The sequence below is a fragment of the Sycon ciliatum genome, chromosome 4, assembly GCF_964019385.1.
Source record: "Sycon ciliatum chromosome 4, ocSycCili1.1, whole genome shotgun sequence".
In the NCBI taxonomy this organism is placed as follows: domain Eukaryota; kingdom Metazoa; phylum Porifera; class Calcarea; order Leucosolenida; family Sycettidae; genus Sycon; species Sycon ciliatum.
In genome coordinates this window covers 23,378,663-23,395,601 of record NC_088646.1, presented here as the reverse complement: position 1 = coordinate 23,395,601, position 16,939 = coordinate 23,378,663, and the positions used below count along the sequence as shown (strand labels likewise).

The window sequence follows — 16,939 nt, the reverse complement described above, 5'->3', positions numbered from 1 at the left end:
TTTGAGCACAGGCTTGTGTCGGAATACTACTTGTGAGGGGTGCTCACATGGGTGGAGTGTACATAGAGAGAAGAGAGGTTGCTGTAGGGACCAGTTGCAAATACATACTCCTCTTTCATTATGCGACCTCTTTCATACTCTCCTTGTTTTTACTTGTCAGACTTACCATTTGAGTACATTAACATAAAAGGAGTTTCCCTTTTATTCGTGTCTACAGGCATATCATGGTCGGAGCTACACTGTAAATACGCATGCCAGTTCTATATGCATCTGGCCACCGCGGAGAAGCTTCATATTTACGCGCTTGTTCTCTCTCTCTCTCTTTGTCTGTCTCTGTCTCCACCTCTCGCTGTTTCCACATTATTATTCTGAGAAGTTCTGGAAATTGAACAAAGAAACATCAGTAACAACATACTTTGTGCAGGATTTGTGATGTTGTGTCGCATGTGTAGTATAATGTGCTTGCCTGTACAGTTCCCAGCCCCATACTCGCCATGGAAAGAGAAGCTCAGTGAGTTTACTCAGACCATTTGGAAAGTCAAAAAGATAGCTCAAACCAGGGAGTTGTCGAATACCATAATTCGACAACTCCCGGATCCCTGGCTCAAACGTCTTTGGAGGTGACACGAAAACAACCTGTACAAAGAAGTGCTGTTTTCTCTGTTCTAAGTTGTTCCATCATTCATAGTTCCCAGAAATTATAATTCATCTGGGCAAGAGTACATGAACAGAACTGTTCTGTACTCTTGCCATCAGGGAGTCGTAAAATACCGGTATTTTACGACTCCCTGCTTGCCATGGTGGGGGATACACCTACTAGTTTGCATGTTTGTCTTGAAGTCTGTAAATTGCGCTTTTGTACTTTCAGGCCATGAACATCTGCACACCCACTACACTTCAATGGTGCCAACGAACTGTGGACATCGTGTGCAGCTAGACAGGCATCACATGCTGCAGTTGCTGAAATCAGATGCATGGGTTCAGCTGTGACCTGAAAGACTATGTTGTCGGCAGTTCCGTAACTTTCACCAGATTCCACAGCGCCCTATCACTACATGCAATCGATTCACAGGACTCTCTCTCAGACTACACACGACAACAGGAACGAAGCGATTCAGGTCGGAGTGTTGGGAAGCGGAGTTCAAACGTTTATTCAAGTCATAGATCTGGGTACGGTCGTTGAGAAAGATCCATTGAAGAGGAAAGAAAGAAAAGAACGTGAAGTTATGGTTGTTAGGACTTAATTCTTCAAGTGTGTTACTGTATGAATAGCTCAGAAAGAAAAAAAAAGAAAAAAAAGAAAGAGAGAGAGAGAGATGAGGAGATCGTTTACAAACAATGCTAATAGCAGAAAAAAATGAACAACCCACAGCTAGCTTGCTGACGCCTGGCTGAAAGATGGGTGACACGAGTTAAGTTAGTTATGATCAATTAACGGCTGGAGAGTGCAAGGGGCGCTGCATTGAGTTTAAAAACATTGCACAGATCGGATACAGTCATAGAGATAGAGATACAGTGACGATAAAGACCATAAACACAACAACAATAACAACAAGGGTCCAATCCAATGTCAGAGATAGAACGGTGAGGAAACGTTAGCAAGGGGCAATGGGAGTGGATCCACACAACAGGGGAAAAAAAGCGGCGGATAGACGCACGGCGGGACACGAGTGGCACTGCACAGATGTGCACTCCAACACAACTTGTTGTTGAAGCTGGGGACTGAAACAAAGGCTTGCCTGGGGTAGTGTTAAGCTACCCCAGGGAAAGGATGGAATATAGGTGGAGGTAAAAGGAAGGAGGGTATTGCTATTCAATGAGGCATGAAGAAGGAAATGAAACGAACATACAGACAATGAATAAAACGTATAGACAGTACGTGTGAGCACTGCCTACACATACATGGAAATTAGGACAAGCAAAAATAGTATAAACATTCTCGTGGCGATGAGAACTCTTGCATGTCACAGCCAGTGTGCAATGCAGAACGACTTTAAAACAAACGCACTCTCAAGACAATGTCACACAGCACACGCCGCGTACACATGCTCACGTACAACTAGACTCGGTTCGATAGCCTCGTGCTGCGTCTTCGACCCGTTGAAAACATCGGCTTTGGTGACTCGTACGACAGCGTCTTGCCTTTGCGGTCACGGAGGACACGAAGAGGACCTGAAAACCAACAACAAAAACAAAGCAGCAGACTCATCAGAATCAGCCGACATTTCAACTAGAGCTCAGCACAAAGGCAAAGAAGCAAGGAGCTGAACAGACAAAGAGCCACAGCAGCAGTACACTAAAACAACCCCGGCAGCAAACTCTAGATCCTGTAGATCATGCACAGCACGCAGTGCAACCAGGGTGATATTCAGAAGCAGAACAGCACGCAGAACTTACCACCATCTAGCGGGGACCAGCCAGGTAACTTCCCCTCGGGCAACATGAGATTGTTCCGGGGCGAGAAGATTGGCGAGGAACGAAGGCGAAACTTCGGGCCGACGTTCGTCTTGCGTCCAGCCCCTGGCGTCCGAGCAAATGACTTCCTCAACATCATGTGATTGCCACTGTCATCGTTCTCCTTGTTGCTTCCGAAGAAGTCAGTGCGATGGAAGACGTCGTCAGTTCCAGTTGGAGTGCCGCTGCCGTCCGAGCAGCTGCCATAGTCACTAGTTTCCGCATAGCCCATAATGAAGTCATCATCAACAGTGCTGTAGCGAGATGAGGTAGCCTTGGGCGGTGTCGCGCACGGAATAGGCAATGACGAATCACGGCGAAGGCTGTACGGACGACCGGCGACATTAACTGTCGAGTTGCAACAGTCTTCATTGCTTGAGGACGAGTGCTGGAGCAGTCCTACGCTCATCGTCGTTGCTTGAGTTTCGACTGTACGCGACATCGTAGTCGACATGACAGTGGGCTGGGCAGCGGCGGTGAGAATGCCAGAGCTAGCAGTACTACGGGCAAGTGCACTACGCAGCACCATATTGTGTTGAAGCTGCTGTTGTTGAGTTTGATTGGTAATCAGCTGCTGTAGCTGTTGCTGCTGCTGGTTGATCAAGTGGCTTTGCACCGCAAGTCGTTGCTGTTGCTGCACAAGCAGCTCGGTCTGCGTTGTGGACACCATGTCGGCAGTGGACGTTGGGAAGCACGACGAGAGTGTGCTGGATGGCTGAAAGGGTTTGGCATCAGGCTGCAGGGCAATCGCACTGGGCTTCGGCAGGCTGGTGGCGGCCTGCGTGACTGCTGGAATGCTCTCAGTTGACTTTGTCACCTGACTGCTACCAGCCAATAGCTTCAGTTTCCCTGCAAAGCATAGCCAACAGAGATAGAGAGAGCGAGCAAGAGGTTGTCAGAACATCTGCTACACAAGCTCCCCAGCACGGCAGGCTTTGATATAAGACCAGTACACAGCATGACTGCAACGTGAGTGCAGGGGAAAGTGCCACCAAGAATCCTTACCAGTGAGTGCTTCTCGCTCCTGTTCAGCTTTCAGTGACAGGCTCTCCTCCGACTGTGAGTTGAACATAAACAAGAAAACTAAGATTATGGATTGGAAGTGCATGTAGAGGAGTCCAACAAAGTTCAGCTTTGATAATGAATGCCTCGCTTGATCATAAACGTAACGAACAACAAGACCGGAGGCAAAGAGGAGTGTGCACTTGGGAATGCACCTTCCACTCACTTTATGCCCAGTAGACCGACTGTCGTTTATAAAGGTAAAACTGGCATAGCACATCAGCTGAGTTTCATCTCAGTTCCACACGAATCCCAGCGGGGACTATCCCCTGTACTCAGCATGTACACAGGCACATCTTACCGTGGGCTGCATGTAGGGGACAAGGAATTGACGGCAATTCTTGATACGCATCACTGCCTGGGCTTCGTCGACATCCTCCGCTTCGAAGATGATATGAAGATCTTCCTTGAGATGCTCATGACCAGTCTCCTTGCGTAGACGTGCCTCCTAAAACAAAACCAGCAGAACACAAAGCATCAAGTTCAGGACTGATCCGTACTACTTCTTGAAGTATGATGTCATTGATGATAATTGAGTTAATATCGGGACGTCCATGGCAATGTCAACCAAGCTCGCATGTGGATGTGGCCAGAACACACATTCGCTTTTGCTGGTTACGGGAGAGAAGGGGGAGGCAATACACGAGAGAATTAAAAGATTGCCCAATGTGCGAGTGTCAAAGACTCACCATACACTCTTCTTAACATGAAGACCTAAAAGTGGAGTGGCGCTCATTCCAGGTGAACATGCCAACCATACTTCTATTGCTGTGAATGATTTGCTGCATTGAGCATGGCTGTGTGCCTGTGCGGCCCACACTCAACAATGCCGCAATGACCAATATTGCCTGTGGGAAATACACACTGGTGAATACTGGTGAATGACAGATGCCACTGCCTGATGATTGCTGACATACGTGAAACTTGAAGTTACAGCTTTTGAGCCACACAGCCTTTCGCCTCCGTTGTATGTGTACTGGTGCATACATTGAAACATGATCAGTATGGGAGAGAGGAAGTGCAAAGCAGAAACGAACAGGGTTACTGGTCACTTACATCAGCAGGGTTGCGGATGGAGCCCTTGCCGCGGATCTGCATGCGGCACAACGTTAGCTTCTCCAAGCGTTTGATAGTACAGCCACCGTGACCCAGCATGCGACCAACAAAGTTGAACTGCAACAACAACAAAAAACAAACAGATTAGAAACGGCAAATCCATCTAAGCTAGGCCAAAGATATAACAAAGGTTAAGTGAAACAGAGCCCTCACAGTTAGACCATTGAAGTCAAATACTCCTGGTCAGGCCACTGCAACCATAGCAACCATAACGTCAGAACAAACTACGGCGACACTTCAGTACAAAGCACCCTGGACACCTGGACATCATAACAAACTATTATATTATTTTCTTTTACAGTCCATTTCAAAACTATAGACGCGTACCTAGGCAAAAACCGTTATGCCAGCATCTATACCACATAAAATCTGTAATCACTTTGTGCATAAATTTTTCCAAATTGGGCGTCTGTTATCCAATCCTTTAGAAACTATATGAGAGTAATTGTGGAGCGATCCTGAGCAATGTTCCGAAAACTATTCTCAAAAAGTTCCAGCCAAATTTGAAATATTTCAAAAACCCTACGCGTCTATAGTTTTGAAATGCACTGTAGGACCGTACCTTACACATACCAGTCATTTCATGCCGACTATAAAGTACAGGTTTTTTGGGGGTACAATATACGGATGTTTTACTGCAAATACACACTAGTAACACATCACACTAGTGGAAACCTACCCCGGCATAAGTCCTGGTGTCGAAATACAAACGATCGTTGACACGGTACATGCCGGACGGCAAGCGCTGGATGTTGAGCCACTTGCGCTCATCTTCCAAGTCATCGTGCTGACGTGTCATGCTGCCAAATCCCTCCGATCCACAGCTGTCATCACTGTCCATCTTGGTTGACTCCGGTGAGGATAAACTGTCCAGGGGGTTGCTAATTGCTTGCTGCTGATGCTGCAGTGGGATGCCCTGGCTCCGCGTCTGCATAGGATGGCGTTGCTGCTGCTGTGCCAGCAATTGCTGCTGCTGCTGCTGTTGTTGTTGCTGCTGCTGTTGTTGTTGTTGCTGCTGCTGTTGTTGTTGTAAATGCTGCTGCTGTTGTTGTTGTAATTGCTGCTGCTGCTGTTGTTGCAATTGCTGCTGCTGTTGCAGCTGAAGAAGTTGTTGTTGCTGCTGTTGCTGGTGTTGCAGCAACTTCTGGCGTTGAAGCGGCTGTTGCGATTCCGACATGGTCGCCAGTAAAGAGGGGTTCTTCTGGATCTCAATAAGCATGAGGTTACGCAGCAAGGGAACATAGTGCATGCTGTTCTGTGGAATCAAGCCAGAGCCGATTACAATGTCATGAAACTCATCCTCCGTCAAACGATCCAATGGCTTGCACTTCATAGTTGCAGCCTGGTGACAACGCTTCAGCAGAACTAAACGCAGAGAGCAAGAGAGCGAGAGAGCAAGAGAGAGAGCAAGAGAGAGAGCAAGAGAGAGAGAGAGAGAGAGAGAGAGCGAGAGAGAGAGAGAGAGAGAGAGAGAGCAAAAGGCAGTACGGTACGGTGAAGGCAGCGCCATCACTAATGGTCACCAGATACCGAGCGTCAACCCAAGTATATCAAACGTAGCTCTTTCTCTACCATGCGGCACTGGGTATGTCCATTGTTCACACAACACTCAGGTGGGGATCACACTTCTCGTGCAGTTCGGTTCCACCTCCAGATCTTCGAGGGTAAATGTGTTGGTATGCCCATTTACGAGAACAGTTACTACACTCGCCAAAAAATCCGGCCAATGCTGCACATGGTAGTTGACTACGATGCATGCAGCATTTGCCGGATTTTTTTGGCAAATACAGTATATTTCATGTACAGGTACTTGGACACATGCTCAAGTCCACAGTCATGAAGGTCAAAGTACCAAGCATCCCTGGGTAAATATGAAAACGGGCTTCAGACCGGCTTCTCCATACGCTTCGCCAAGGTATACCTGACGAGTTTAGATGCAAGACGGGACATACCCATTTTAAGACTTTTCGAAGAATGACCGCCAGAAATGATTCACTTTTTACTCGGGTGGAGAGCCAAGGATAAATTTATAGAAGAGAAAAAAGGACCAATGAACTACAAGTTACACTATAATGTCAATACCGTCGGTCAGTGTCGTGCAATGTTAGTGCATGAGCTGATTGTAAAGTAACTGGTGGTGTTAGTGGACATTATAGCATAACCTGTAGTTCCTTGGTCCTTTTCTCTTCTATAAATTTACGGTATGTGCATTTTGTATCTAAATCCATACTAAATTTTGGGTACCAAGGTTTTGAAATAGGTGGAGATCGAGATGGGTGTGTGTACGTGTGTACCAAGCAAGGAGTGCTGGATGGAGTACTATAAAAGGTCTTTAGTTTAGTACTTCTGGGTACTAAGTGCATGTACCTGTGAAGTGTGTACCAAAAGGTTGTACAGTACGTGTACACATTTGACCGTTGAGATGCTATCTGGCTGAATTCAAATCTACTGGAGAAACCGTTCCCACAGCTGGGAGAAGTTGGAACAGGCATTGCACCAAACGCATTGATCAGACTTGTTATCGTTGTGATTGTAATTTTTTGTTCAGGGAGAGCAACCGATAATTATAATATGAATGAGACGACCATGAGGGACTCTCAGCTGGACTCTGATAAAAAAAACTACTGTGCTTGGTGAAGCATAAGTTCTGGAGCCAAACACACAACATTACAAGCTGTCCTGCACTCCTAGATCCTGCCACACCACAGAAGGTCAAACATATCACTACAACTAACAGCAATTTGGCAGGGTCATGGAGCCTATCCGTCATTGAAAAATCATTTGAATGGAACGTGTAGATTCCCATGATAGCTGCGACGTCCAACAAAACTAGATCACAAGCCAAAAGGAAAGAATTCGCAGAGTCCTTTGGGTTTGGCGCAATGGGACAAAAGGTACAACTTGGGTGCAAGAGTCCGCGCGTCTCTACATCTCTCTGAAACTCAGGGGACGCCAACACCATGTATATCAAGCACACAGCCCTGACCTGCTCGCCTTCACGCTACTCTATGCCTCCATTAGTGGACAGAGAAAAGTCTACACAGGAGTGGGCACTTACTTGAAGCGATGTTTTCAAGCGCGGGTAGCAACTCCGCCGCGGACTGGTCTCCCATGGTTTGGCACCTTTCAGTACGCCTTGTTATTATCGGAATGGGACCAAGCGTCAGCACGGGGAAAGACTACAGTTGGTGGTGCACAAACACCGGTGGTGAGAAGCCTAGCCTTGAGTGCTGTAACACGAGCAGCTCACATTTAGCTAACACTTCATTTGTGCGAAGGGATCTTGATCTTGGACGGGGTGAGATCGTTTTCAAAATGCAACAAAACTGTTCCAACTCTCTTCCAAAAGATCGGTACTCATCATGTTCGAACCAAAATTTCAAAAACGCCGCTAGTTTCCATGGGGATAGAGGTGAACGCGCGAATCCATCCAGAAAATCGAAAAGGATCGATCGTGCTTGCAAGCTTAGGTTTTTGCGGGAAAAGAGAAAAAAGAAGACTCTGAGCTAGCGCGTGACCCGGCCACCTGACAAGAGTTCATAACTCCATGCAAAATTTCGAATGCACGAATTTTTTCGAAGGGAGGCTGCATGCACTACATGTACTGAGTGTTGGTATTGGCACTTTACTCCCAGGAACAACAACTCAAGAAAGAAACTGCAAAGTAGTGGCATGTAGTTCTGTAAATATCATGGCCACCAGTGGAGAACCAAAGAGCGATGAAGCTCTCAAAGACTTCTTCACTGAGGTAGAATTGCACTAGTTCGAATCTGGCTCTAAGATTGCTTGGAATGTTTCACTGATTTGAGAATGATTGAAAATGCTCTTTCAATAGGTGAAAGAAATTGAAAAGCGAGATTCTGTGCTCACCAGCGATCAGCAGATAGCTCGCCTTACTCGTCCTGGTTCATCATATTTCAATCTGAACCCATTTGAGGTAAGAGATAAAGAGATCCAACACGTGTAGGAAAATCAAGCAGTCTGATGTTGGTACTGTTTGACGTTTGCATATGAACAAGAGTCACAATTGTCCTCGAACTACATTGTATTCAAGGTCTCTGCCAGTGAAGAAAATGTTCATGCATCATTGATGCCACATGCAGCTTTATGTTCAGCATTCTCTTTCTGCACGCGATCCATTACATGTGCCATTCTGTGTTTGCGTGTGTTTGCGTGTCGATATCTTGACGTGTTGGTAAGTATATCTATTCCCGGGGAAAATTTCAGAAGAGAATGTCAAAACTCGCCGCACACATTGCGGTAAAGAATGGCTCAGTTTGCCACGACTACACCACACCTGAGAGTGCGCAGCTGCTGGCCGGTAGTTGTCACGTATCATGTTCAGAACTACGCCGTTTTTCTCTCAATGTAGCCAGCTCTATGCATGCATTCAAGATGCGAGGTCGAGACCACGCACGATGTGCTTCTCTGTACAGTGAAGTGGATTGCATGATCCTGAAAACGATGTGAACGGAGTTGTGCACTGCTGGAGCCATGCAGTGTGTGCACTGGTAACGGCACAGGAGTACGTTTCTCACCGGCCGCGAGGACTTTTCTTGCCGTTAATGATGTGCACGGCCTAGGAAGGCCAGCAGTCAGCACAGGCGGATTATGTAAATAAAGGATTGTGTAAATGAAATACAGCGGAGCTCTGGTAAGAGTCATACGACTCTTACCGATGGGCAGCGGGAAAGTGTACTTAGTATCCAAGATACTTCTCATCCCGACATACTTCAGTATGGATCAATACACCCATGCCCGGACAATGTCCGTACTAAGCAAGAGTTTGTATTATCAGAGTGTGTATTATCAGAGTATATAGTACTACAGTGGTAAGTGAGCACTGAGCGCCCATCCGGTATTCATCGTGATGGCTAATGCGTTTGTCTGTGCTTCTCTGCCATTCTGCTCTCTGCTTATTGCACGCCAGGTGTTGCAAATTGACAAAGATTCTACTGAGACGGTGGTCAAGAAGACATACCGCAAGGTACTGTACCACCGGGCAATCCACTTGCATGTGTGTGTGCGCGTGTGTGTGTGTGTGTGTGTGTGTGTGTGTGTGTGTGTGTGTGTGTGTAGGGGGGGGGGGGGAGGGGGGAGTATCATTCAGATAGAGGGAGAGAGAGAGAGAGAGAGAGAGAGAGAGAGAGAGAGAGAGAGAGAGAGAGAGAGAGAGAGAGAGAGAGAGAGAGAGAGAGAGAGAGAGAGAGAGAGAGAAAGAGAGAGAGAGAGAGAGAGAGAGAGAAAGAGAGAGAGAGAGAGAGAGAGAGAGAGAGAGAGAGAGAGAGAGAGAGAGAGAGAGAGAGAGAGAGAGAGAGAGAGAGAGAGAGAGAGAGAGAGAGAAAGAGAGAAAGAGAGAGGACATACATAGCACTTCCTACTTTAATGTTAGTTCACAGTAGGCATACCGTAGTGACGCACATAAAGGCCCATGCGCTTATGAGTGAGTTTTTGCGTTAGTTGCTATTTTTGCGGGTTGTTTTGTCTCTCACATAGGCGCATGCGCTTGAGTTGCTAGTGTACCGGTGCCTTGTATAATTATGCGAATAGTGCGATAACGCACTGCACATATCGCTTGTGCTGCCTGGCATTTGACCGACTCACGACTGCCGTCTGAAGCATGTCATGGTTGTATCGTTGTTGAATTTTTTTCTTCTTTGCTTCCTTTGCAGCTGTCCATCCTTGTGCATCCTGACAAGAATCCAGACTGTATAGAGACCGCACAGAAAGCGTTTGAAGGTGCGTGAACAGGGTTTACTCATGGTTCTATCATGCCCTGTGTACTACGTTCACTTGGGAGTTTGAACACTTCATCTAATGCTTGTATTGAGAGAGAAAAAATATGTTGTCTTAGCAATCATCAAATGCCTTTGTGTTTGTGTGGGGGGGGCTTCTTGATAAACGCACGCACCATGTAGTGAAGCGAGTGTATCAGTTCATGCTTTCCAAATGTTCACGAAATGGTGCAGTCTGGCTTTTGCATTTTCCGATTTCTTCCTGCCGCCAAGTGCAAGGTTTCATTCTGGTGTTTGGTAAGCCCTGTGTCACCATGCATGCACTTTGTGTGTCTGGTAAGCCCTGTGTCACCATGCATGCACTTTGTGTGTCTGGTAAGCCCTGTGTCACCATGCATGCACTTTGTGTGTCTGGTAAGCCCTGTGTCACCATGCATGCACTTTGTGTGTCTGGTAAGCCCTGTGTCACCATGCATGCACTTTGTGTGTTTGGTAAGCCCTGTGTCACCATGCATGCACTTTGTGTGTCTTGTCTTCATGGTGTGCAGCTGTCAAGAAAGCGTATGAAACTCTTCTCGATGAGGAGCAGAAGAAAGCCTGCTTAGAGGTCTATGTTGAGGCCGAAGGCTTTCTCAAGACAGAGGTGAGGAATGCTACCTTGGTGGCTTAAGTTTTGTTTGTTTGCAGGTCAATGAAAATGCATGTAGTTAGGCGTACACGTATCATGACGTATCATGACGTTCCTTGTAATACTGAATACACACCAACATATACTGCTGGCTGCTTCTCGTCAGATCCTGACTTCTCTTGCGTCTTCCTTCATGGACTCTCGAGCTCTTCGGAATGTGATTTGACTCTGCATGCACCTAGCTGCTCATAGTGCCCTGATACATACATGTACTTCATACTCTGTACAGTACAGATAATAGAGAGGTTCCGCGTACCGTAATTACGTTACTAAAAAAAACGTAGTCGATCTACGGAAAGTCTTGCGTAAACTGCATGCGAGTCTGTGTTCCGCCATACGGAGTTTTCAAATCATGTAGCTGCCCTTGGCAACTCCGAACGCGGCAGTGTACGACCAGATAGACCTGGGAGAGTCATAAATTTGTACCCCAAATTCACTTACGGACCAGCTACGTTATCAAAGCCCTATCTACGTACTCTACGTAGACAACTTTCCGCAAGTGGAGTGCAAACTTGCAAATTCACGGGTTTTTCCCGCCCACCAACGTAAAGTTGCTCAACTTTACGTAGTGCGGAACCTCTCTACAGTCCGTTTCAAAACTATAGACGCGTACCTAGGCAAAAACCGTTATGCCAGCATCTATACCACATAAAATCTGTGATCACTTTGTGCATAATTTTTTCCAAATTGGGCGTCTGTTATCCAATCGTTTAGAAACTATATGAGAGTAATTGTGGAGCGGTCCCGAGCAATATTCCGAAAACTATTCTCAAAACGTTCCAGCCAAATTTGAAATATTTCAAAAACCCTACGCGTCTATAGTTTTGAAATGGACTGTAATGTTTAACGTAAATGAGCCTGCACCATCGCCTTGACAACTGAAATCGATACTGCACAGTCTCGTCAATGCATCTGCAGTATCTTGTTGTCTTCTGTGAACAGGTCAGTGTCTCTGCATTGTACCGAGTGTGCCGAGTGTAGTGACGCACTTTCTATTTGCTTTCCTCTCTTGCTGTGCAGATTCAAAAGAAGAAAAAGAAACTGAAGAAAGAAGGGAAAGATGACAGAGTGGAGGAGGACGATCCACGTGTGGTGAGTTGTTCGGTTTGATTCATATTCATTGGACTGCTGGGTTGTCGATGTTGGGCTTCCATGATGTGCTGTCACTTCATATCCCCACTGGCCCCAAAGATTCAAGGACCACGTAAGGTGGCGTGTGTGTGTCCTGTGCAAGACCGGCAGTTAGGTCTAATGGCCGCTGGTACACGCTACATGTCCTAATCAATGCTGTAGATAGCAAGCTGTTTCGGCCATGAAGGCCTCATCAGTACAGCTACGAGCATGTCCTAATGTGCATCGCTAAAAATCCCGAAGTGTTTTTAAGACTTTTTTTAATGACACTGAAGAAAAGAACAAGCTTCAGACTCCTCACAATCAACATTATTTTCGAAGCTCTTCCACTAGGACTTATCGCCTTCTCAATCAGGTGGAATACAGGCTAACAAACTGACTGATCACAACGGATTTTTATACAGTGGTGATATGATGCAAGTAGTTAGCAACAGTGCAACGAAGAGTAAACAACAATGACACGATAAAGTGCATAACCTCATACATATAGAAGGAATGCCAAAAAAAGTGCAAGTGTGACGAAACCAAACAAGAGTGCGATGTACTGCGACAACAATAGACAACCAAGGGACGAAACTGGCGAGTTGTTGACGATCTACCAAACAGCCTAAGTCTAAAATTTGTTTTGTTTGCAGAGGTTAGGCATCCTGGTGCTGTTTCTATCACAGAGCACCACTGTGTATATCCATTGCGTTTGGTCATTTTCTTGTGTTTGCCTGCATCCCGCCTGACAAGAAGGCAGTGAAAGTACTAGTGAAAGCGCTTTGAAGTTATTGATTGTGAGGAGACTAGGGATGAAACGATCACTGGAAATTGGTTATCAAAAGCAGATCAGAATACTGAGGCCACAGATGCCAGACTGCTTAGTGACACGGTTTTTTAGCGTTGATATTACGATAAGGGTTTTTTACTTTTTAGTGGCCAGCCCCGCCTGTTTCCCAGCATTTTGGTGTCTGAAAATTGTACTTGGCAAGTACTTTATGCAACTGTTAGCGAGTATCGAGTACAGTCAGTATCGCCTATAGCGTTGGTGTTTGATTTTGAGCATTTTATCACTATAAGCGATATATTACTATGACAGATACTGCATGCAATGTATGCGAGTGGGGTGTCAAATGGCTCAGGGCGCCGTACACATACGTACTGCATAGCTGGCTACAGCTCCTGACACACAACATCAGCATTTCCTCACGATGGAGGCATATTTGGCAACTTGTAGAAGCAGAACTCACCAAACAACACTGGACAAGTAAGTTCTTCACGAAGAAGTAACACCCTGTTCTCCTCTGACACCACTTGATTTTACATCAATTACTACCGTATATTCTCTATTATAAGCGCCGTGCTTATATTTTTTCAACACCCCTCTACCCCGTGCTTATATTGGTGACCGCGCTTATATTGGAGACCGTGCTTATATTTTTTCAACCAATACATCCATACGGAGCAAGAAGAAATACATGCTGGATATCATGCATGCAGCATTGATTTCCACCAAGACCGTGCTAATAATAGAGACTGTGCTTATAATGTTTCGAAAGGTGTAGTATTAGAGACTGTGCTAGTAATGGAGACCTGTGCTTATAATAGAGAATATACGGTATATTAAACCGATGGAAAAATAATGTAATAAAGGTCTTTTGAAATAAGGTTCTTTTGAAATATGAATTTGATCACTATACGCGATACATTACTATAGACGATTACTACTATACGCGATAACTGTGTATACTTAGTTATGGCAAATGAAAATGATTTTGAGGAATTGATCACTATAGCCGCCAACCTTATAGTCGGCTGTACAACCATAACGAGTACTATACTGTAGAGGCAGAAAATTTCGTCGGTCAATAATTTCGTCCAACTCCAAAGAAAGGGAGTTCGTCAGGTTGAAAATTTCGTCCATGGATCATAAGAGTGTATTGAAAAGGTGGACAAATCGACATTAGTCCGGCATTTAATTTAGTCCAAAAGTTCCTTGGACGAAAAAGACGAAATTAAATTCCAAACGAATATTTCTGCTTATACAGTACGTGACGAGTAATCGGCATGACCATTTCACCGCTTTCTTTTCTTGGGTGTCATGGCATTTTTTGGCGCTGGCAAAAGTGTTTCTGTGGGCGTGTGTGCATGTGTGTGCGTGTGCATGCGTGTGTCGCCACTATAGTACGAGGAGGCGTTCCACAAACGAGTGATGACCCTGTTCGCCGACTTCCAGCAACGGAGGAAGGAGAAGGCTATGATGGAGATGAATGAAAGGTAGTGTGCGTGTGGGGAGGGGGGGGGGGGGTGTGTGGGTATGGTAGAATGTGAAGTTGTTGTGGTCAAGCAAAACAGAAAGAGTACACCATGCACACACCTATTTGAATGCAGCCAATAGCCGGCTTCTCGGACCATGCGGACTGACGCTCTTGTTTTCTCTCAGTTTGAAAATGCGAGTTTTCGCTGTCTTTTCTTGCTTGAATGTTGCAGAAAACGGCAAAGGCAAAAGGAAATTGAGGAAGAGGAAGCCAAGAAAGCTAAGGTCGAGTATGAAAAAGGCTGGGAGGTATGTTTCTTAGTTTCGGGAACAGGCTAGTAGGTCTGTGTGTGTGTGTGTGTGTTTGTGTGCGTGCGCGCTCGCACTCGTGTGTGTGTTTGTGTGTTCCATGTTGTCAGCCCCGCAAGGGGACACATGACCGTAATGGCAGTGTTTACGAGGACCATGTGTGTGTGTATCCCATATGGTGCAGTGGTATGTGCAGCGATTTCCAATCGATAGGTTGCGGGTTCGATTCCCGACGATTATGGTCACACACGTCTTTCTTCTCTTTCTCCGACTCTTTCTGACTTTTCTTTCATTCTCCTGGGTGGTTACCAACAGCCAATGCATGCCGGAGTGTGTGGTGTAATGTGTGTGAGGGGAAAAAGAAGAAGAAAAAAAGACCAAAAAGTAGGGATTCACTGGCCAGAAAAAGCCACTTCATAGCTGTGTGGTGTAGACCAGGCTGAATAGTGGCGGCCAATTCTTCAGCCTTGCAAGCTGTTGAATGGTGCAATCCCAGCACAAGTTGCGTTGGCTTCTGCTGTAGCATCGCTATCATCGCCTCCGGGGATGGGCGTCCAATGGCCCAATGGTGTGCGTGTGTGTGTGTGTGTTCTCTATTCAAAGTATACATGTTGACCAATGGACTGCTTCTGGCTACTTGCTTCAAATAGACTCACTCTTGTGCAATCCATGCTGCTAGTGAAGCCTATATCAGATCCACTCTCATTGAGCAATCCACATTATTAATTTATTTATCAAGTACATTCACTGGGGGCAGGGATAAATGCAGTTGGATCCCGAGACGGACACCGACGGTGACCGTGATGCCCTCAATCCTTTTCTGCACCCTGCCCTCACCCACTTCCTGTGGTGGGGTGAGCCCATAAATGGGATCATTTCCAAGTCCACCCGGAGTTTGGGAATTTCGGCTTTTTTCTGGTAACTTTTTCTTCATTCCTCTTGCATCTGTGAATAGGAGAGTCGCACGAAACGTGTGGACAGCTGGCGGGACTGGCAGACCGGAGCAAAGAAAAAGAAGAAGAAGGACAAAGACAAGGACAAGATCCCCAAGGGTCCGTTGCGGCCACCAAAGCTGATCCCGGAAAAGCGGTGATCAAGTCCGTCTCCAGTGATGTGCTTCACATCCTCATGGGCATGCCGTGTTGGCCGTTGCTTTCTCTCCGAAATCCAACGTCTCAAATGACTTTCACTAGGAGGTGTTGCCATGCATTCCGTTGCAGTGGACATTGTTAGTCATCTTCTTCACCAGCTGCTGACAGTGGCAGCAGACCTGCATGCTTGCAGACTCCTTTGCCGTTCCGACCCGTAGCCTTGATGACTGGACTGCATCGCATGCTGCACATCTGTGCCAGCTATTTCTTTCTTGCTACAAATACGTCCGCAGAAGGTGCAGGCATCACTGCAGCACCCTGGACTGACCTCCGTTCGTGTCTGACTTTTTACTGTGGACTGTGGTGCCAGTCTGCATAATCTATGGTGAATATCACTAAACTCAGCCTTGCATGTATGCTTCTCTGCTTTGCTGGCTCACTCGCGTCAATGCGCATGTGTGTGTGTGTGTGTGTGTGTGAGAGAGAGAGAGAGAGAGAGAGAGAGAGAGAGAGAGAGAGAGAGAGAGAGAGAGAGAGAGAGAGAGAGAGAGAGGAGAGAGAGAGAGAGAGAGAGAGAGAGAGAGAGAGCTGTTTTCTGCTAAAATGTTGCTACTGCACTGCTGCCTAGTTGTAAACCAGGCCTACTGTCATAATAATTCTTGTACAGTGTGTTGTTGTGACAGTGTGCGTGACACAAGCCGCACCGTTGAATCCGGACGATTCTCTATCATTTTTCCACTGGTGACTATGCAGAACAGGGAGTAGTGAAAAAAAACCCTTTAGTACTCCTTCGTGTAGAGTAGTTTGGAGTTGCGCTGCTGCTGCTTCAGCTCGTATTGGTCGGGAAAGGCACCCGTTTGAAGTTTCATCTTTCTGTTTTACTCAATCAGCCAAATGGCTTTGTACATGGTGTGTCCATACCGAGCTGATAAAGCTGAGACTCCTTTGTTCACTTTAGTGACTGGAGTGGAGGTACGTGTGTTTTGTAGAAAGAAAAACCCCGAAAGCACATGATTGTACATGTACGGTATGTGCTTTAGTGCATGCATGGAAAGAAAAGGATGAATGTGAAATAAATGTAGGTCTACCTCAGCTCAAACAGGTCACCTGGTCA

General features: G+C 46.2%; 2 protein-coding genes across 2 annotated transcripts; one reads left to right on the top strand and one right to left on the bottom strand.

The window, feature by feature from the left end:
• Positions 1-1,113: 1,113 nt before the first annotated feature.
• LOC135815119 (putative uncharacterized protein DDB_G0282129) lies at positions 1,114-7,953 on the bottom strand. The gene is made up of 7 exons (XM_065328359.1): positions 7,691-7,953; positions 5,312-5,997; positions 4,573-4,689; positions 3,818-3,964; positions 3,460-3,511; positions 2,398-3,303; positions 1,114-2,172 (listed from the first exon to the last, which is right to left on the bottom strand). Exons 1-7 carry the CDS (start codon positions 7,743-7,745, stop codon positions 2,060-2,062), a joined length of 2,076 nt encoding a protein of 691 aa, XP_065184431.1. The 5' UTR covers positions 7,746-7,953; the 3' UTR covers positions 1,114-2,059.
• A 260-nt stretch (positions 7,954-8,213) lies between these two features.
• On the top strand, positions 8,214-16,782 carry LOC135815118 (dnaJ homolog subfamily C member 8-like). Its single transcript, XM_065328358.1, has 9 exons — positions 8,214-8,380; positions 8,468-8,569; positions 9,563-9,619; positions 10,305-10,371; positions 10,916-11,010; positions 12,076-12,147; positions 14,354-14,445; positions 14,659-14,734; positions 15,690-16,782. Exons 1-9 carry the CDS (start codon positions 8,324-8,326, stop codon positions 15,825-15,827), a joined length of 756 nt encoding a protein of 251 aa, XP_065184430.1. The 5' UTR covers positions 8,214-8,323; the 3' UTR covers positions 15,828-16,782.
• Positions 16,783-16,939: the final 157 nt, after the last annotated feature.

Coding starts and splice junctions, on each gene's coding strand:
- LOC135815118 (XM_065328358.1), top strand. CDS start 8,324: ATGGCCACCAGTGGAGAACCAAAGAGCGATGAAGCTCTCAAAGACTTC. Junction 9,620..10,304: donor TCAAGAAGACATACCGCAAG/GTACTGTACCAC, acceptor CTTCCTTTGCAG/CTGTCCATCCTTGTGCATCC. Junction 12,148..14,353: donor AGGAGGACGATCCACGTGTG/GTGAGTTGTTCG, acceptor TCGCCACTATAG/TACGAGGAGGCGTTCCACAA.
- LOC135815119 (XM_065328359.1), bottom strand. CDS start 7,745: ATGGGAGACCAGTCCGCGGCGGAGTTGCTACCCGCGCTTGAAAACATC. Junction 3,965..4,572: donor CCATCCGCAACCCTGCTGAT/GTAAGTGACCAG, acceptor GTTTTGTTTTAG/GAGGCACGTCTACGCAAGGA. Junction 3,304..3,459: donor GGAGCGAGAAGCACTCACTG/GTAAGGATTCTT, acceptor TATGCTTTGCAG/GGAAACTGAAGCTATTGGCT.